Source organism: Marmota flaviventris, chromosome 16, assembly GCF_047511675.1.
Source record: "Marmota flaviventris isolate mMarFla1 chromosome 16, mMarFla1.hap1, whole genome shotgun sequence".
Classification (NCBI taxonomy): Eukaryota; Metazoa; Chordata; class Mammalia; order Rodentia; family Sciuridae; genus Marmota; species Marmota flaviventris.
This window is the reverse complement of record NC_092513.1, coordinates 47,045,539-47,067,899: the sequence shown is the minus strand read 5'-3', so window position 1 is coordinate 47,067,899 and position 22,361 is coordinate 47,045,539. Positions and strand designations below refer to the sequence as shown.

The 22,361-nt window shown below is 40.6% G+C and overlaps 1 protein-coding gene across 1 annotated transcript in view; it reads left to right on the top strand.

Moving 5' to 3' along the window:
* Positions 1–22,361, top strand: part of Lama3 (laminin subunit alpha 3) — a 247,818-nt gene that overhangs the window by 13,338 nt on the left and 212,119 nt on the right. The window contains exon 2 of the mRNA XM_071602850.1: positions 9,593–9,745. Within this exon, the coding sequence (XP_071458951.1) occupies positions 9,593–9,745 (153 nt within the window). The remainder of the gene's footprint in view (positions 1–9,592; positions 9,746–22,361) is intronic.

Below are 22,361 nucleotides of genomic sequence, written 5' to 3'. Positions count from 1 at the left end.
TTTCTTTCCATCCATTCTCTTTCCCTATTCTATTAATCTTCCTTTTGCTCATTTATTTATTTTTGATTGGTGTTTTCTAAATATACATAAAGGTGAAATTCCCTGTGGTATTTTCATATATGCATATAACGTGATTTTGTTAAATTCATCCTGTGTTTCCTCCCCTTTCCTGTCCTTTCTCCCTCCCTCTAGAGCTCCTTCTTCTCCACAGATCTTCCCTATATATTCCCTATATATTTACTTCCCCACACTGCCTTCTTTCCCTTATTTGACTCTAGCTTCCACATATTAGAGAAAACATTTGACCCTCGATTTTCTGAGTTTGACTTATTTTACTTAGCACGATGTTCTCCAAGTCATACATTTTTTTTGCAAAATAAAATTATTTATTTTTTCTTTATGGTGGAGTAAAACTTCATTGTGTATATGTACCATTTTTCTCAATCCATTCAACTATTTATTGATGGGCATCTGAGCTGATTCCATAATTTGGCTACTGTGAATTGTGCTACTATAAACAATGAAGTGGTTGACTTTATTCTTTTGGATAAATATCAAAAAGTGAGGTAGATGGATCATCTGGTGAGTCTATTCCTGGTTTTTGGAGGGATCTCCATTCTGCTTTCCAGAGTGGTTATACTAATTTGGAGTCCCACCAGCAGTGTATGAGTGTGTCTTAGGAACCTCTTTTTGAATGGAAGGGAACCTTAATGAAGAAACAGTGTGACCAGGAGAGTGACAGTCATTTTTTTCTTTCTTCACTGATTTGGCCTTGTTAAGCAAAGGGGGTCAGTACCTGAGAGGTCTTGGAAGCTAGTGAGACTCTCCAGGGAACAGCCAGAGTTGACCATGTGAGAGCAGTGTTGAGCATGAGTGGTACCTCCTGGCCAGATCTGGCCTGTGATCAGAAGTGAGATGCTGAGGCTGGAGTCTGAGGAGACCCCAAGGAATAAACAAGCAGATTTTCAATAGGGTAGAGAAAGTGAGCCTATATTAGATTAGACGGTGCTTTCTAATTGCTGAGTTAAGTGACATAGGTATCAGCCTGCAGTAGCCTGTCCACCACAAGGCTAGAAATTATCACCAAATCACTAACTTGTAACTAAATAGTTCATGCTACTTTTATTTATTAATTAAAGCAAGAAATATTAAGTTTTTTCAGATCCTATTTTGTGATTATCTCAGTGAACAGGCTGGTGAGGTCCTTGATCTTAGGGCAGTTATAATCCAATAAAGATGGGTTATGGTTTCGATATGAGATGTACCCCAAAAGTTCAGGTATGAGACAATGCAAGAAAGTTTAAGGGTGAAATGATTGGGTTATGAGAACTTAACCTAATTAGTACATTAATCCACTTGAATGGATTAAGTGGGTGGCACATAGGGTGTGGCTAGATGAAGCTTGTCACTGGATATGTGCCTTTGGGGTATATATTCTGTCCCTGGTAAGCATAGTTCTCTCTGCTTCCTGCTGACCATGTTCTGAGATGCTTTTTTTCTCTTCTGCCATGATGTTCTGCTCACCTGGGGTTCAGAGCAATGGAGATGACTATCTGTAGACCGAGACCTCTGAAAACAGTGAGCACCAAATAAACTTTTCCTCCTGTAACATTGTTCTTGTCAGGTCTTTTAGTCACAGCAACAACAACAACAAAAGCTGTCTAAAACAAGACGATAATTGTAAAAACATAGATTCTTCAGCTAATAGAGGGCAGCACTTCATCTGAAAGTTTTAGGGAAGATCTCTCTGAAAAGAGAGGGATGTCTGGGTGCAGTGTTTTCCTGGGATAGGGAACAGAAGGTGCAAAGGCTCGGGGGCAGGCAGGAGTGACCTTGGAGAGATAGAGAAACAGCAAGAGAGTCAGTGTGGGGGGAGTGGAGCGTGAGGTGCAGGGATAGAAAGTGGGATATAGTTTCAAGCACCTTTGTTTCAATCCTGATGAAGCGATCTGGTAGAAGGGAAGGACTGAGATGCAGCAGGGAGAGAGGGGAGTGGGGAGGGAGGCAAGAAGGGAGTGGGAGGGGAGAGGAGAGGAGAGGAGAAAAAAGGCTTATGATTGCAGATGCCTAGTCCTTTAGCAGGTAGGAGGGATGGGATTGAGTGTGTGTGTGTGTGTGTGTGTGTGTAAGTATGGGGACTTAATAGTGCAGATGACTTCTCCATTGCAATAGCAGGGAGGGCAGGTATATGGTGTAGATGCAGAAAAGATTGTGGATTAGGAAAAACAGACAGTTAAGCAAATTCATAAGGTGAGAGGAGGGACAATGAGCTTCGATAATGTATAAAATAATTTCTAGAAGAGTGAGGATAAATATAGTGGAATAGTGTATCAATCTAGAGAAAACGGGCTGGGGTTGTGGCTCAGCAGTAGAGCACATACCTAGCACGTGCAAGGCTCTGAGCTCGATCCTCAGCACCACATAAGAAATAAATTTAAAAAAAGATCTAAAAAATATAGAGAAAACACAGCTCTCCACTATCTATGGATGGAGAACCTTAAATGCATCTTCCTTTAGTAAATTCATGTCCAACTCACATGTAGCTAGTGCCCAGTGTTCTCTGGTCACCTCCAATCTTCAGGGTGCCTGCAGATTCAGATACTGCACTTGTACCACTAGACAGCTGTCTTAGTCAGCTTTTTCATCCCAGTGACCAAAAGACCTGACAAGAACAACATGGGGAGGGGGGGTTTATTTGAGTATTTGAGGCTCACAATTTCCGAGGTTCAAGTCCACAGGTGGCCAACTCCATAGCTCTGGGCCCAAGATGAAGCAGATCATCATGGCAGCAGCCTAACACACGACAACCAGGGAGCAGAGAGAGCAGGGAGGAGAGAGAGAGAGAGAGAGAGCACTCTGCTCATCAGGCACAATATATGCCCAAAGGCTACCCCTAATGACCTACTTTCTCCAGCCACACCCTACTTGCCTACAGTTACCGCCTAATTAATCCATATCAGTGGATTAACCCACTGATCATGTTACTCCTTATAATCAAAGCATTTTACCTCTGAAAATTCTTGCATTGTCTCACACATGAGCTTTTGGGGGATACCTCATGTCTAAACGATAACAACAGCTATCCCCCTTCTTCCCCTTCTCTCTTCTGCCTATCCCCAGCACTTCCTCTTGAAGTCATCCCTCTCTGCATTCCTCTCTTGGTTCCACCATTTGGACAAATTGCTCCACCTCTTTGGGCCTGTCTCCTTAACTCTAAGAGTCTCATGATTGTCCCTACATGGTGGACTTGTCATGGTGATGAAGAGTGAGTACCTGTGAAGTTCAAGGTGCCGTGTGTGATGTGTGGGTGTTTCCCTTTTGTCATCACTGTCACCCAGGAAGCCACTCTGTGACTGCTGCCCTGTTCTTCTCTAGGTGCACCCTGTGGATGCCAGTCATCATCGCCCCTGTGGTTCTCAGACTGTAGTGCACAGAGGAATCACTTGGGGTGGTTTTAAAAATTCTGATTCCTAGGTTCCCACCAGAGATGCTGATTCGGTAAGGTCAGGGCAGGGCCCAGGAGTCGGCCTTTTCAACAACACTGAATTGGTTTTAGTGGCAGTGTTGTCTTGTCCCTGGTGTGGAGCTTCATGGATGGCATCTCATTTAATCCTCACACGGACAGCACAAGATCAGCAGGATTAGCCCATTTTAATAAAGAGAAACCAGAGCCTCAAAGGAGACTAAATACTTCCACTAACAAGCCACAGCTGTAATTGGTAAAGCCAGGATTTGAACCTCTGTCTATTCTCCTCCAACATATCTTTGAAACAGGTTAGAAAGACCTCCCACCTCTGCTTAGAATTTTCCCTGGATGAACATAAGTTTTGAACTACATGCATCACGATTTTTCAGACATTTCCTTATCCTCTTTTAAAAATATTTTTCATACCTGGAACCAACTCTAAATTCTTTGATTTCTCTCTCTCAAATCCCTAACTCCAGGAACTTGGCCCAGGTAGATATGCATGCTCCACCCCCTGGTGTCATAAAGCCTGAGTGGAAGGTACAGCGCTGGATGCTTTCTGTGTTCTGTGCAGTTGGCACTCACCTCACTGTACTCAGACATTCTGGAAATTTATAAGATGTTTGTCTTAATCACTGTAACCAAGCCTGTGTGCTTTGGTACTTCTCAGAAGGGAGGATGCTCTGAATAGGATCTTTGCAAAGGAGCAATCTCCGTTTGACATTGGCGCACCACAGAATGTTCTCCAGTTCAGGGCTCCAGCTGGCTTAGGTTTGGGCATGTGAGACTCTGTAGCTTCCAGAACATTAGTGAGTGATGGCTAGCAGTGAGGTCCATGGCAGCATGACTGTGGTGGTTCATAATGGGACTGTGGGTGGATGAGTGTGGTTCATTACTCATCTTGCCAGGATTTTTGTGGCTGCTATGGGGCATCTAAACGATTGTTATCAAGGCTCTATTTTTGATTTTGATGGTAAGTTCTTTCCTCAACTGGGTCTCTTTTTACACATCTGGGAGTGGGTCAGGTATTTGGAATATCACATGATGGTTATTTCAGGGCTGCCTCACACTCCATCCAAATCTAAGGCAGCTCTCCTTGATGGAGCTTACAGACTAATGTGTCCAGGATGGAGTGTCTTGAGCCATAAGTAATGTCCCCAGATTCAAAGGCTGGTCCTGGTTCTAGCAGGTCCTAGCTGTGTGGCTTGAGACACTTCACCTGTTTGAGACTTGGTTTGTTCATCGTTAAGTTTTGTGTGCTTTGATATAAACCAGACAAGGTTGTGAAAATTAAGTTAAACATGGTGCACCTCTCCTGCATGCCATACCCTCATGTTTATGTAAATCAAAACACCTTTTTTGGAATGTGGGGGGCTCAAATCATCTCTCAGCCAATCCAACTATTAGTGTTTGTTTTTACTCCAGTATCCAATACAATGCACTCCAGATTGTGGGTAATTTGGATAAGTTGGATAAATGAATCAATGTTAAAGCAATAAAACAGAAGTTATGTTAAGGGACTGTTATAATCATTGCCTACTTTCTTAGACCAATACAGTGTTTGCACTGTGGATTCAGTTGCAAAGTATTGCATGAGAGAGAGGGCTTTTAGTTAAGGAGAATCATTTAAAATGTTATGAACTAGAAGAGACTATATTTTTCCATCCTTCTAAAAAAGTGGAGGTCACTCCCTGAGGGACAAACATGACTTACCCCTGGGACTACCACTTTTGGAGCTCAACTCTGTTTAGTTGTTTATTTGAACAGTCTTATCCCCTTTCTACCCTCTCCCATTACATTTTCTTTTTTATTTATTACATAGATGACAATAGTGGAGTGAATTACATTCATAATTATCCATTTACAGCACAATTTTTCATAATTCTGTATCCCATTACATTTTCTACTTCCTATATAACTGGACTAACAATATCCTCAACATGATTCAGTGTCCTTGTCCTGTTTATCTTTTGGTGTTGAATAGTTTCTGGTACAGATTAGATGATCAGAGCAGATTTGTTGCATGGTAGGATGAATAATTGTTCTCTCTCTGTTCCCTTCTCCTCTTCAACCTCTGTCAGTTTTGTCCTGCTTTTATTTATTTTTGGCTATTTAAAAAACCATTGGGTCTCAGATGCAGAATTGGATTAAGAATGTCATAGCTCTCAGGTTATGACATGCTCCTAATGTTGGTTTTTGCATGGCCTGCTCATATATATGGTGTGTCTTTTAAATAGTACAATAAGCATCCATGAACCACTACCAAAACCAAAACCAAAACCAGAGCCTTGATGTTAACCTATGCCTAAGAATATAAAATTCCCCCCATTCTCTCTGCTTCTTACAATCACGAATCTTTAATCATTCCTTTGCTTTCTTTTTTATATAGTTTTAAAAATCATATCTGTAAGTATTTCTTTAAATGTAAGTGCTTTTCATTTTGGTTGCTTTTAGCTTTATAAAAAGTATACCATGCTCTTTTTCACTTAAGTTATTGCTGATGCTGACGAATATGTGCAAGAATTTGTTTGGGGTTGAATTTCTGAATTTAGGAAATTGTGAATTTTTGATGTTAGGAGTAATACCAAAACATTTCTCAAAGTTTTATACCAATTACTTTCCTACTATGAATTTTCTAATATGTATAATCACCAAACTTTAAATCTAGGCCTAATGAATGGGTATAAAATAGTATTGCACTGGAGCCCTAATGATGCTCATGGTAAACATAACTCCAAATATTTATTGCCTCTTCTGTGAAATGTCTATTCTTCTTTTGGATCATTTTCTTTTTTTTTTTTTTAATTTTTTTTTATTGGTTGTTAAAAACATTATAAAGCTCTTGACATATCATATTTCATACATTAGATTCAAGTTGGTTATGAACTCCCAATTTTACCCCAAATACAGATTGCAGAATCACATCAGTTACACACCCACGTTTTTACATATTGCCATACTAGTGACTGTTGCATTCTGCTACCTTTCCTATCCTCTACCATCCCCCCTCCCTCCCCTCCCATCTTCTCTCTCTACCCCATCCACTGTAATTCGTATCTCTCCTTGTTTATTTTCCCATTCCCCTCACAACCTCTTATATGTAATTTTGTATAACAATGAGGGTCTCCCTCCATTACCATGCAATTTCCCTTTTCTCTCCCTTTCCATCCCACCTCATCTATCTGTTTAATGTTAATCTTTTCTTCATGCTCTTCCTCCCTGCTCTGTTCTTAGTTGCTCTCATTATATCAAAGAAGACATTTGGTATTTGTTTTTTAGGGATTGGCTAGCTTCACTAAGCATAATCTGCTCTAGTGCCATCCATTTCCCTGCAAATTCTATGATTTTGTCATTTTTTAGTGCTGCGTAATACTCCATGGTGTATAAATGCCACATTTTTTTTATCCATTCATCTATTGAAGGGCATCTGGGTTGGTTCCACAGTCTAGCAATTGTGAATTGTGCTGCTATGAACATCGATGTAGCAGTATCCCTGTAGTACACTTTTTTAAGGTCTTCGGGGAAAAGTCCAAGAAGGGCAATAGCTGGGTCAAATGGTGGTTTTTGGATCATTTTCTGATTGAACTGTTTATCGTTCTCTATTTTAAAGAGTTTGGTGTATACTTCTGATGAGAATTCTTTGTTGATTTCATGTTCCCTGTTCAAATTTTGGTTCTTCGAAGTATTAAAAACCACCCCAAAACTTAGAGGCTAAAACAATAAAGGTTTTCCTCTCCACAAGTCTGTGGATTGACTGGGCTCAGCTGGATGGTTCTTCTGCTGCATGTAGTATCAGGTGGGGTAACTCATTCGTTATGTTCAGCCAGTGGCTGGGGTGGACTGAAAGGTCCAAGATGTGTCAGGTGTCTCTGTGCTCTTCCATTTGTCCTCTCTAGTGGGGTACGACTGGTTTTTGTTACTGCTTAGTGACTCAGGGGTAGTTGGTTGTCTCACCCAGAGGCTAGCTCCTGAGACGAAAGAAGCAGAACCTACCATTCCTCATAAGGCCTATGCATGGATGTCCCAGAATAACACTTCTGCTAAAAGAAAGTAAATAACAAAGTCAATCTGGACTCAAGAGGAGAGAGTACCCTCCAGGGAAAATAGCCTTTTATCTTTTTGTAGTTGAAGTAGCCACCATATACAGAGAGAAAAGGAATTGCTAAGACATTGATTGGAACCACCATGGGGGATTATTGACCACGTGTATAGTGTGAATCTCTTCTACTTGTAACTTTCCACTTCTCTAAAGTACCTTCAATGAACCAAAATTCTTATTTTTAATATAGTCAATTTTATCTATGTATTCTTTTGTGTCTGAAGAAAACATCCGTTGCTCTAAGTTCTCAAGGATATTCATGATTTCCACTAAGAGAATTTAATGTTTTATTTTTGACATTTGAGTTTTTAGTGCATCTGAAGTTGCTTTATGTTTGTGACTTGGGTAGAGATCCAATTTATTAGATCTAGAAGGAATATCTGTGGGATAGAGAATATCCTTCCTTCTCCCAACAATTCTTGTTTTTGCTCATTTTTTAATATGCTAAGATTTCTTAAGTGCAATGGATTGTTTTCTGGTGCTCTGTTCTATCCCAAAGTTCTATTTTCTTATCTTTCCTTCCTTAATTACAATAGCTTCATAATAAGCCCTGATACCTTGAAGGGAAAATGTCTTACTCTCTCTCTGGACTCTCTTTTCAGCAATATGTGAACTTTTCTGGGTTCTTCACAGTTATATATACATTTTATAATTATCTTACTGTGTTTCAAGAAAATTCTTATTGAGGGTTTCATCAGAATAATATTGACTCTATAGATCAACTTGGGAAACATTTTTATTATGTTCCTTTTGAAGAAAATCTTTCCATTTATGTAGATTTTGAAAATTCTCTTAATTGAATTTATTTTATGTTTGATAAATTTCTTCTGAGGTAATTGATATTCTCTGAGACAATAGGAAATGGTGTTTTTTCCTTTAATTTTCTGGTTCTTTGTTGCTATTATGCAGCACATTCTAGAGCAGGCTGTGAATTTAAGTTTGTTTCTCTGTCTTCTACGTGGGAGCAGAGTAGTTCAGTATGTGGAATCCTACCTTGGCTAAGCATGGTCCTTTGACCCAGTTAAAGTATATTCAACCTAGAAGAGAGGCCTTAGTTCAGCTTTTTTTCCTTATTGGTGCATCGTAATTAATACATAACAGTATGATTTGTTGTTAGGTTCAGTTTTTTAGATGGTAATTGGTAATAAAATTCCTGCAAAAACAAACAACAACAAAAGAAAAAAAGCCAGAATCAATATAATCTGTCTACAAAAAACAAAAAAGAAAGAAAGAAAGAAAGAAAGGAAGAAAGAAAGAGTAATTTTGTTAGGAGTTAGAGTTTATAATACCAAACAGACATTGCTCAAAGAAAAATAGGTTCCAATTTACCCATTGAATGTATTGCTGACTTCTCAACTCTGTTCTTCACAGCCATCCTCCTCTCCCCATTGAACTGTCAAGCCTTGGACCAGCTGACCTCTATGCCTTTGCTCAGGCTGTTTCCTCCACATGGAACACTTTCACTCTTTGATGCTCACTGTCACTTTCCAAAACCCTTCCTATCTTCCCAGACAGCTTAAGCACTATCTCTTCCACCCTGGGATATCTGTAGCCCTTGACCCCAACACTCTGTACTCTGCAGAGACACTTGCCATCCCCACTTCCCTAATTGTTATTTATATACTTAATACCTCCACTGGGACCATCCATGCACAGTGATCCACTTTGTAACTCAGTGCCTCATACAGAATTGCAAAGAGTAGGATTTAAAGAGTGAAATGAATTTGTTGAAGTGGAAACATCTTTGCATTCCAGATACAGCAGGTTCTTCTTAAATTACTGTGGGGGGCAAGAAAAACATAACTGTAAAGGTTGCAAGATAAATATAATTTATATCCTAGATGATGGCCAGGTGACATGATTTAAGATTAAATAAAAGAGGAAGATTTCACCAAGAACATATTATGATAAATTCCAACAGCTGACATCAATAAGCTGTATGGAATAATCTTTGTTTAGTTAACTTTTGCTAAATTGGTAAGAAAAAAATTGCTTGAAAGTTTAAAAAGGAGTGTTTTGTTTTTCAGGGTCAGTTTTGTGACTATTGTAATTCTGAAGATTCTAGAAGAGCACATCCGGCCACCAATGCAATTGATGGATCCGAACGTTGGTGGCAAAGCCCTCCTCTGTCCTCAGGCACACAGTACAACAAAGTCAACCTCACCCTGGATCTGGGTCAGGTGAGTTTCGCTTTCGATTGGAACAGAAATATTAGTTTGATCACTGTTTCTGTGGTGATTTCTGACATAACAATAATTATCATAAGAAATGAACTTCAGTTTTAATTCACTAATCATTATTAAACCTTTGACTTTAATATTTGCTTATAAATAAAGTTGTACAATATTTTTTGTGACTGGCTTATTCCACTTTTCCTAATCTTTCAAGTTTCATCCATGTAGAAGCCTGTGTCAGAATTTCCCCCGTTTCTAAGGCCAAATAGCATTCTATTCTATGTATAGATCACATTTTGTTTATCCATTCATCCATTGATGGACACTTGGATTGCTTCCAATTTTTGACTATTGTAAGTAATGCTGCTATGAACATGGGTGTGGCAGAGATATTTTTATAACGTTTTCTTTCCTGGAAATCCTGGCGACGTGAACACTGACTACCATAGTTTAGGACTTTGGCCAGCTGGCCCATAAGGGAACCAGGCTTCAGGCCTGTCTTCCTCTAATAAGCTAAGAAGGTCTTCAGGATGGCTGCCCCTGGTGCATTCAACCAGGATAATCAATCCCTTCTGCTTTGATTGTGGATTCTACTCTTGTGATTAGAGGCATTTTGTGGCCAAGATGAAGAGATTTTGTGGATTCATTTAAAACCCAAGTCAGTTGATCAAAAAGGGGATTTTCTTGGGTGGATCTTTCTGATTAGGGGAATTCTAAGAAGGGACTGGGCCCTTCCTGCAGGAAGAGATTTGACCCATGGTCTAAAAGTCTTCTGCTAGTCTTGAAGGGCCAAGATGTCATGTTGTGAACTTACCACAGAGACACTATGTGGTAAGGACCTTATGGTGGCCCGTAGCCAACCACCAGTAAGGAAATAGGGACCTCAGTCCTCTAACCACAAGGAACTGAATTCTTCCAATATCATGTGGAAACTTAGAAGCAAGTCATTCCAGGCACCTTATTGCAGCCTTGACCTTGAGTAAAACCTTGAGTGAAGAATCCAGTCATGCATGAATCTTAACCTGACAAACAGTGAGATAATACATATGTGTTGTTTAGCCATTAAGTTTGTGGTAATTCCATTGTGTATCAGTGGAAAACTTCTTGCACCTTCTTATTTCCTCTTTCAGACCTGGGAGCACCTCCCATTTGTTTCATCCTATCCTTTCAACAATTATTTAAGTTCTTTTATGTCCCAGGCAATGTTATAGGCATTTGATTTTATCAGGAAACAAGAGATGGAAATTCCTTCCCTCATGGCACTTATATTCCAGTAGGGGGGCAGTCAATAAAAATATACAAAATATTTTTAAACATCTTTGAGGCAGTGGTACATTTTTTTTTTTTTTGGTACTGGCAATTGAAGTCGGGGGCACTCAACCACTGAGCCACATCTCCAGCCCTTTTTTGTATTTTATTTAGAGACAGGGTCTCCCTGAGTTGTTTAGGGACTCGCCATTGCTGAGGCTGGCTTGAACTAGTGATCCTCCTGCCTCAGCCTCCTGAGCTGCTACAATTACAGGCATGTACCACCATGCCCAGCTGGTAATTTTTATTTAATAAAATAAAGTGAACTTCAACGAACACTTATTTTTAAAAAGAACAGACTAAACTTTTGTGCCTCCAGAAAATACTATATATAATACAATGGAAAATTCTCTAAAAAAGTTTAGGAACAGGAAAAGCAATGCCAATTAAGTCAGACTGAAGGACATCTTTTCCTTCTTTATGTTGAAGCAACATGTATTTCAATAAACATGTTTTGTCTTGTAAGATTCATATTTTATGCCCCAATTGGTAAGGTCTGTTTTCTGCCTTGTGCTGGAATTTACCATGAGAATGTTATTGTGAGGCTAGATTTCATGATTTCAGAAGAACATTAAGACCTAGACCTAGGAAGTGTGCATTTTGATGCATGGTTGGGAAGTAAAATATAGATCATTAACTTCTGATGACTAAGTCACTTTTCTTCACCTATTGAGAATTAAATTGGACTTTGACATGCGTAGTCCATTTGTCAGCTTATGTTGTTGCTAAAGGTCAGTTTTATTTGTTTTCTTTTGAACTTGGTAGTTTTCATTGTTAGTTTTCTAAAACATCATCTTCAGAACTCAATCCTAAAGGGCAGTTTTGCCTTCACAAAGTGGCATGTGTGGAATAGTTCTGTGACTCAGTAAAGCCATTGTGTTTTCTGGGGTTGTTCACATTCATATGGTGGCACATTGTTCATTAGTTTCAGGATGTACAATAAGAACACAATGTCTTGCTGGGCAAGGTGATGCACACCTGTCATCCCAGTGGCTCAGGAGGCTGAGTCAGGAGGATTGTGAGTTCAAAGCCAGCCTCAGCAACTTAGCAAGACTCTGTCTCTAGATAAAATATAGAAAAGGGCTGAGGATGTGACTCAGTGGTGAAGCGACCTTGGGATCAATCCCTGGTACAAAAAGGAAAAGAGAGAGAGAGAGAGAGAGAGAGAGAGAGAGAGAGAGAGAGAGAGAGAAAGAAAGAAAACAAAGTCTAAAAGGAAGCTTTCATATTATTTGGCCAAATAGAATGAGCTCATTGTTTACATGTAGAGTGAAATGTAGATGTCTAGTTGTTAAAAGCAGAGTCTGGAATACAGGGACATTTGTTTCTTCCTGGACTCCTGGTAGCACATGACCCAGTGAGATAGAAGGTGGAGTGACAGAATTAGATACACATCCTGGACTTCCTTCAGAATCCAAGTGATACCCTGTGGATCCCCTATATGCACTTTCCTGCTCCCTCTCCCAGGTAAGGTCTAAGGTCTACCTCCTGGTAGAGGTAGGTGTGGGGGCTCCTCATGATACCCTGAAGTCAAGAGGGCTTGGAGGTTGAGAAGAGCTGTCCCTAGGGTAGGAATGAAGAGGGGAACTAGCACAGGAGCAAGACAGGAGCCATGGCAGAGCAGGCCCGGCTTGTTGTCCAGTGAACGAGAAGATCACCTGGAGAATTCCAAGGCTTTCATGCAACTTGTAATGTCTTTAAGAATATGACTTGTAAGCTGTTAGTAGTAAAAACATACAAAGACAAAACCAACACTCTGTCCAAAAACCTCGAAAGGACTGGTGTTTGCTTCATAGGTTAGTGGTATGAAGAGAGAGGACCTGTCTTACATGGCTGCTGGGGAAGGAGGCCTGTCTGCCTGGGACAGGTGGTCACTGTAGGAAGTAGCAGCTGAGACAGTCTTTTAGGCCTTGTAGAGCAGAGGCCTCGATGCCCACAGCCCCCTGATCTTCCTCTGAGTGGCAGTGATGGATTGTTCCTCTCCCATCTCACCCCAGGTACTCACCCATCTTGAAGGCCTGCCTGATTCCCTACTTCCTGCCTCAAGGCTCTTTCTGGGGCCTGGGAGCTTTTTAAAGGTATATATAGAACACCTTGGAAAATATCTGCATTTTATGTCCCAGAAACAAATTTCATCCCACCAGGAATGGGAATTGGTGGAAAATACCCCCATTTTCCTTTCTGAAGGGCATTCTACATAATTTGTAATTCAGAGTGTCACTAGTGAAATGAAGCTTTGGTAGTCCTGGTAGTAATTGTCTGATTAATACATCACTCATTGGCCTTTCCCTGTCTTTTATGTCCCTCACTCCCAATTTATGCTTCTCGAGGTCAACTCCTAAATAAACTACCTGCACACAAATCTTTGTCCTGTGGCTTTAGAGAGGACCCAAAGTAAGTCCGAAGAAAGGGGCTTGTGTGTACAAGCCAACATTATGACAAAGTTATTTAGAATGCAATGGATAGAAAATTCAAAAAGTATTTATAAATCTCTAAGATTAACAGTAATAAAAGAGGGCTGGCACTGTGGCTCAGTGGTAGAGCACTTATCTCATATGCATGAGGCCCTGGGTTTGATCCTCAGCACCACATTAAAAAAGAAAAATAAACAAATAAAGACATTGTGTCCATCTACAACTAAAAAATTAAAAAAAGAGTGATGAAAGAAATAACATTATAACTTTAAAAAAATCGGCCACAGGAAAAAATTCTATTATTCTACCTTTTATTATTTTTTTTTCATGAATTTACCTTGAGCCACCCAGGGGCCAGATGTAAATCACAGGATCCAACCATCTGAGAGTGAATTTAATATGTGTAGATGCCATCTAAGGTTTTCTTTTCTTTTTGGTCTTTTTCAACATTTATGAGACTCTGGTAGATGAATCAAAAACATTCTTTGTGGACCTCATCAGTTGTTCTGGCTCAGAGATGGAGGGAGGTCTGGGCTAGTTTCTGATTCTTCTTGGACTTGAGGACTTTGGAGATTAAATTGTTTGGTAGATGAGGTCACTAAGAATCTGACTCAGCTGAGACCTTGGGTAGATAGGGTCCAATCCAGAAGGTGGATGACTTTTGGCTTGTCATGACCCAATCTTTCTGGATTACTCTGGAATTGCCTAGACTACAAGCTTCAGGAGGCCAGGGACCATGTCTTCTGTTCTCACTACTTCTTTGGCTCCCAACATCTTGCACAGTGCTTAGCATATGGTAGATGCTCAATAACTATTTACTGAGCTAATGTACAATGAACCAAGGGTAACTGAATTATCTGCAGTTCTCCCAGGGTACAGTGGCAATGAAAGCATATTGCCATGAGACCAAATCTCTTGATGGAACTGGGCTAATTATACTTGTGTCTTTTGCAACACCTTCTAAGTATTTTGTAGCTATAACAAGATTAGAGGATATTGAAGACAAATTTTTTACTAATAAGTATGCTATTAATGAGCATAATCATGAGACTCTACCCATGGAAGCAAAAAAATTTGTTAATTGGTAGAAAATCGGGTGCCAGTAAAATCTCCTGGGCCATTGTGTGACGGAGGGGGTGGTGCCATTTTATCTTTTATGATCCTGTAGTAATCTGAACATGTTAACTTGAAGCATCCTTGAAGTAATTTATGCATTAGGAAGAATCTGTTAATATGGCATTTTCTCTTTATACTTAAAGCTGATTAGATCCAGAGGAACAAATTGGAACTTCTGAGATGTTAAATTTATTTCTCTCAATTGCTACCCCAAATAGCATTGATAATAGATATGAGTAAGTAGATTCCAAGACCATTAAACACTATTATAGAAAATAATGTCTGACCTAAAAAGTGAACAATATGTTCTCTGTTCCTACTGGCTCCTTTTCAGTATTTTCTTTTTCCAACTGATGTGTTTTACCACTAAGATTGAAACAGATAAACTGGGACTCTTGGTGTCTGTGATGGTTAATTTTCGGTCATCTTGGCTGAGGGCCATGGTGCCCAGATATTTAATAAAACATTCCTGATGTTTGTGTGAGCTTCCCCTCCCCAAGAATAACATTTAAATTGGTAGATTTTTTGAATAAAACAGATTGCCTTGACTAATATGGGTGGATCTCATCTAAAGAGTTGAAGGTGTGAATACAAAAAAACACTGACCTTTCCTTAAGAAGGAAAGAATTCTGCAAGAGATGATCTTCAGACTTGAAGTATAACATTGCCTCTTCTGCGTTCTCCAACCTGCTGACCCCTGCAAGCTTTGGTCTTGGCAGCTTCCATAATTGCATGGGCCAATCCCTTAAACAATCTTTCTCTCATATATACACACACATTCTATTAGTTATGTTTTTGTTTCTCTGGAGAACTTTGATTATCATAGTGCCTAAGCACAACATAATTTTATTTCATATTCTTTTTTTTTCCCTACTGGAAACAAAATATTTATTATTAATATCCCTTAGGATAAGTCTTTTTAAATTAATTTTTAATTTATATATTACAGTGGAATGCATTACAATTCATATTACACATGTAGAGCACAATTTTTCATATCTCTGGTTGTATATAAAGTATTTCACACCAATTCGTGTCTTTATACATGTACTTTGGATAATAATGTCCATCATATTCGACCATCATTTCTAACCCATGCCCCTCCCTTCCCCTCCCACCCCTCTGCCCTATCTAGAGTTCCTCTATTCCTCCCATGCTCCCCCTCCCTACCCTACTATGAATCAGCCTCCTTATATAAGAGAAAATATTTGGCATTTGGGTTTTTTTTGGATTGGCTAATTTCACTTAGCATTATCTTCTCTAACTCCATCCATTTACCTGCAAATGCCAAGATTTTATTCTCTTTTATTGCTGAGTAATATTCCATTGTTATATATGCCACATTTCCCTTATCCATTCACCTACTGAAGGGCATCTAGGTTGGTTCCACAGTTTAGCTATTGTGAATTGTGCTGCTCTAAACATTGATGTTGGCTGTATCCCTGCAGTATGCTGTTTTTAAGTCCTTTAAGGTATAGACCGAGGAGAGGAATAGCTGGGTAAAATGGTGGTTCCATTCCCAATTTTCCAAGAAATCTCCATACTTCTTTCCATATTGGCTGCACCAATTTGCAGTTCCACCAGCCCTAATCTCCATCATGTGGGATCAGGCCCCAACTTCCTTAATAAGACTCTTTGGCGCAATAATTAAAATCAAGAATCAATAAATGGGAGGTACTCAAACTAAAAAATTTCTTCTCAGCAAAAGAAACAATCTGTGAGGTGAACAGAGAGTCTACATCTTGGGAGAAAATCTTTACCCCTCACACATCAGATAGAGCACTGATCTCTATAGTATATAAAGAACTCAAAAAGCTAAGCACCAAAACAACAACAACAACAAAAACAAAACCCACAAACAAATAAACAAACAAACAAAAACCCTCCAAATAACCCAATCAACAAATGGGCCGAGGACCTGAACAGACGCTTCTCAGAAGATGATATACAATCAGTCAACAAATATATGAAAAAATATTCATCTCTAGCAATTAGAGAAATGTAAATCAAAACTACTGTAAGATTTTATCTCATTCCAGTCAGAATGGCAGCTATTATTTTGTATTCTCGAGACAGTCCAAACATAGCTGATCTTGCCCTGGAAGCTCCCTTTCAAATAATGACTCAAAGACATATGCTCTTTCCATATTGTGGCTCTACCGTCTTCAACATATGGTTTCCAAGGTTGTCCTGGGGTCATCTCCCAGCAGGCATGAGCAAAGAACATGGAGGATTATGGGAAAGTCTGGAATTGGCATATTCGTATTCTAGGAGTTTGTATTCTGTTGGCTAACGGGTCCAGAGGCAGCTGGGAAATGTAGTGTAGCTGTTGCCTAGAAGAGGAGTCTCTGCTGTGTGTGCTGCAGTGCTCCTGCCAGTTCTGAGAGCTGACTCTGCATCTCTTCTAGGCCCTGTGTTAAGTGACATCAATTTGGTTACTTGAAAGGCACTCATATCACAGAAATCAGCCAATATTACAAACTCAGGCTGTGTCCTTCTGAGAGTCAATTAGCATCTCTCTCACTTTTTTCCACATCCTTCTATTTCCTTCTTCCCACTTATCATTTTTATTGACATTATTTTTGTGTGCTGGGGATTGAGGCTACGGCCCCTCACATGCTAGGCAAGCATACTACCACTGAGCTCTCCCCTCAGACTCTTACTTATTGAGTTGATCATTCTATCTTACTCCCTAATTCTTGGAATCTGGCTCCTTTCCATTGATGCTTCACTGCTCTAATTTGGAATAAAGTCCAAGTTTCTTAGCATGGCATGAGCTTCTCCAGAATCCAGCTGTTTTAAACCTCTTCTTGAGGTAGAGACCTGACTGCAAGAATCTGGTGCTGGTGTTTTTTTTTTTTTGGCCTCTGGGTGTTGTTCTGGTACTGTTCACAGCCTCCCCAGCTTCCTGCTACCCTCCAAGATGTTTCTGTTTCCTCCGAGGCACCTGCTATGCTGGGGTGTAAAGGCCACATACACCATAGGTTCCTTAAGGACAGGGGCTGTGTGTACAATCTTCTTTTTAAATCCAGGGAGATGAAAACTTCCAGAATTGTAGTATTTCCTCAAACACATTGAACTGAATGGAAAGATGAATCCCAACTGTTCTTTCCATATTATCCATTTGATGTTATGTCTTGCTGGGATCACAAACAACTCTGCTTTATTTTAAAGATCCCTAACATTTACATTTGTTGGTGTTCCTAGAGCTAACACCACAAATATAACAGCCACAACAGAAGACGAGTTAAATATGTTTCCTTCCAAAACACTCAGCCGGCTGCCGGCGGACAGCATGCATCCAAGCAACGGAGTAAGGATAAAAGCTGGATTAGGAAGGAGCAATACTAGGAAGTGAAACATTTTCCTTCTGGAATTTTCTCCCACTCTCTAAACAGAGAAGTCAGTATGATGAAGGGATCAGTGGAGGTCACCATGACCCACTTGGTGACTCTTACCAGGTAACTCTGGGTTACACTCAATTAGGACTCTAGGCCATTGTAAAGTTGACAGAGGGATGTTTTTTGTCATGAAAAGTGACAGTCAGGGTTTGGCATCCCATGGAAAAGTGCAGCCTGTGGTCCGGAGGGAGGCATCAGCAGCTGCAGCTCATGGTCTGCTGAATCAGCCCACATCTGATAGGTCTCTCACATAGCAAGACGGCCAACATGCAAATGGGATTATGGCCCATGGTGATGAGAGAAAAATAAACAAAAACAAAGTTCTTGGTGCCATTTAGAAAAGGCTGATCCTATTTCCATGAGTTGAGAAGACTGGAGGGAGATGGCATGCTGGGGAGGGTCAGGAATTACACTGGGTGGGGAGTTGAAAAGGAAAGGTTACCATCTTCTCAGGAAGGGCCTGGGCTGCTGCACCAACCTTTAGGCATATGGGGATGGTCAGAGTGGGAAGGGGACTGAGGCACAGAGCAGAAGTGGTCATGGTCAGAGTACCCAGGGATCCAGTGGTGGGCTTGGTAGTTGGGGAAGACTCACGGCCTACAGCTAGAGGCTCCTGTGGGCATATGTGAATGTTCTTTGAGCACCATAAAGAGTAGACAAAAAAGGAATATTATAAGCATTCCTCCAAAGAATGGTCATTGACCCCCTCCTCTGCCTTCCTAGGCTTCCGCTGAGTTTAAGCTCCTTTATATCTTTAAAGTGAGTGAAGTGTGTATAAATACATTCACACCACAGTTCTGGGGACTCAGGACTGATGTTACATCTTCCCAAATACTTGCATTCTAAAAGATTGCTATCTATTTTTGACATGGAACTACGATTTCTAGAAGTTTCTCTTAAAGAACTATGAAGTGCTCAAGTGTTCGATGCAGGATGTACATCAGAAATCTCTTCATAATGGCTCAAAATGGGAAACAATCTCATATCCAATGAAAGGGGATTGGTTCAGACCATGGATTAATAGGTGGCCTTTCAAATGATGCTATAGACACAACGTATGTCCATGCAAGTTTGTGAAAAAAAAAAAAAAAAAAAAAAAAACCAAAGCTACATGTAAGTATAAGCATATATAGTATGTTATAATCCTATGTTGTAGTTAAAAAAAATACTGTGCATGTAAGCAAAGTGCCAGGAAAAAGAATACTTCTCTGTGGATGGCGGAATTACTAGCAATTTTTACTTTCTTCTATAAATTTCATTTAGATGGTTGGCTTTGGATTATTACCTAGTGTAAAACCAGCTCCATGACTCTATAGCTGGGTGACATTGGACCCTCTAGCTAATCTCTCAGGGTCAGTTTCTTCATCTGAAATATGGGGATGAATCTAGTTCCATCCTTCTAGGGGTCATTTAGAGAAATTAACAAAATAACACAGGAAAGCTCTTAGAATAGCACCTCACACACTGTGAGAACTCCCTCTGCATTACCTATTGCATCTGTATTTTCTGCAATGAGCAGGCATTATTGTACAGTTAGGAAAACAATAGAACTCTGTCCCTTCTGAGAAAAGGGAAGAGTTCAAGTGGACACAGGAACAATGATTCCTGGATTGAGGTACAAGCCTCCTTGGAGCTTTCCTGCTATTCTCCATCTCCCGCAATATGCGCTTCTGACTATGAGGTCTCAGGACGGAGTTGGCATGCATGAGATCTTAAGTGCCAACAGAATCAGAAATATAACCAGTAAATGGAAATTGAGTTTTTTTAAAGTGCATATTTTTATTCCTTAGCAAATCTTGAAAGCTATTTTATATTTCTTCCCTTGTGAAACTTTCATGATTTCAAGCATATTTTGGCTTTAAATCATGGCAGTTTTCCTATTACTATTAATGGCAAGCATATATAAAGAAAAACTGAATTCTGTGAATTCTTCACGATGGTTCTAACGAAAGCTTGAGTTAAATATGATGTCTCTGGGGAGTTGCTGGGCCCTGGTTGTCTCCTCTGCCTGCTGTCTTCCAGGGCACCAGCCTCATCCCGCACAGAACTGTTGTTCCCTCATATACCTGGTGATCCAGAGCCTTTCTAGCCTTTAACTATCTACCTTCACTCTTTTCTTTCTGATGCCTCTTCTTCTGTGATTCTCTTCTCTTTTGTGTTTTCACTTTCCATTTTCTCATTACACCACCTTTTCTAAGTATAACCCACCATTTCTCTCTTGGGGTCACTGCCAGCTTTGGGGAGGGGTGCTATGCTGTGTCCAGGTAGAACAGTGGTGCTGAGCTATAGGGTGCAAGACAGAGCTCCTGTGGGCACAGGCTCCCTGCCTGGACACTACAGCTGCACCCACCATCCATGCACAGAGACCTAGCAGCACAGGCAGTGTGGCATCGCACCTCCCCACAGCAGAGGGGCCAGGTTTCCGTCCCCTCTCCAGGCAACCTCAGCCACTCTAACTCACAGGGTTCCGTTGGGCAGTGCAGTCTGCAGATAAGGTGCTTTCTGTTTCTGTGTCAAACTCAAGAGCAAGCTCCTGAGCTGTTTGCATTCCTCTCTACTCTCAAACCGGTAATGCAAACGTTCCATGGTTGAGGAATTCCAGATTCAGCACGCCAGGCGTGACATACACTGTTCCGTGTGTTTTAAGCACCCTGAGCGATGAGATTGTGTGTTTACTTCATTGTTCCTTAACACTGCAGAACAACTGGAATGGAACACTCAGTTCTTTCCCCTGCCTCTCACAATCCCCGCTAGCTCCACAGGCTCCCACCATCCCTGTTGCCACCTGCTATGGCCACACGTGTTGGGATCCCTCAGAGACATGGATAGAGAGGGCAAGTGGGGCCAAGAAACCCAAACCTGGAAATGCTATGTTCTGGCTTTTCCTTTAGGGTCAGTCTAAATCACCAGACCCAGGGGCAAAGGCAGCTGGGATTCTGACTGGTGTCTCTAGCAAAGGGTCTGAGGTGGGCCGAGCAGCTGGGACAGTCAGGATGAGGGCAAGAAGGCAGTGCCCAAGCCAGCCAAGCTGAGGTAAGGTGCACTGGAAACAGAGCTCAGTCTTCTTGAGGTGGAGGAAGCCATCCAAGGAGATTGCTGAGGGCAGCTATTTTGTAAATTCCTGTGTTTCAGGGGAGGGTGTATGCCCAAACTGCTGGAACTGGCTGTTTCTCAGCTGAGGCTCTGGGCAGGGCTGGGCCTGGAGGTGCCTGGTACAGCTGTCCCTCAGGGTCAGCTGGAGATTGGTGTGGATACCTGAATCCATGGAGGCTCAAGTCCCTCATATGAAATGGCTTGATATTTGTGTGTAACCTAAGCACATCTTTCCCTATATTTTAAATCCTCCCTAGATGACTTATGAAACCTAATACAATGAAAGTACTATGTAAATAGTTGCTATACTGCATTGTTTAGGAATAAAGACAAGAACATCAGTACATGTTCAGTACACTTTTATTTTTTTCAAGTATTTTTGATCCATGGTTGGTTGAAACTGCAGATGCAAAACCTATGAGAATGGAGGGCCAAATTTAGAACAGGTAAGTCCTTCCTGGGCCTCCCTCCTGGCTTGCACTTGTTAGTAAGTTGCTATGGTGATGACACAAGCCCTATAATTAAACTTGTTTTATTACTCTTCAAGCAAGCAACCCAGTCATCCCCGAACAATGTATTTTTTCCCCTTACTTGACCCATTTCTTCTAGTCTGTGTGTTGCTGCTTCTCAATCCCCGAAGGTTATACAAACCACCACCCAACCCAAGGTGACCTTCATATATCCATCTCTGAACCCATGCTCATCTTCAGCCTGGGTGGCTCTGACCTTCTCTGTTCAAAGTGGACTTTCAGTCAGCTGCATTGTCATCCACTGAGAGCTTGTTAGAAATATAGAATTTTGGGTCCCAACCTGGACCTACTGGATCAGAATCTGCAATCTTAAGTCCATATACACATTGAGATTTGAGAAGTGCTGTTGTAGGCCAATACTTTTCAAACCATCTGTCACAAAAGACCATTTAAAAAATTGTAATTAATACAGACTGATACCTTTGTAAAACACAATAAAAATGAATCTTAGAAAAATGAAAAAAATAAAGCTTCAAATACAGGCCTTATAAAAATTAGATTTGACAGGCATAAACTCACACTTTTAAATATCATAAAGTTTTCTAAATGTTTATTCTCACTTTCTGAACTTTTGTCATTGTGGATGAATAACCAACAGTTCCTGGATTGGCACTGGTCCGTGGACCACACTTTGAGTAGTAGTTGCTCCAGAGGCTATACTGTAACTTTTCTTCAAAGCCATCGATGCCCATGTGTCCCATCCTGAAAAGTCAACCTGTCCTTTCTGTCACTTCAAGTCTGTCCTCTGGCTCAGATTTGG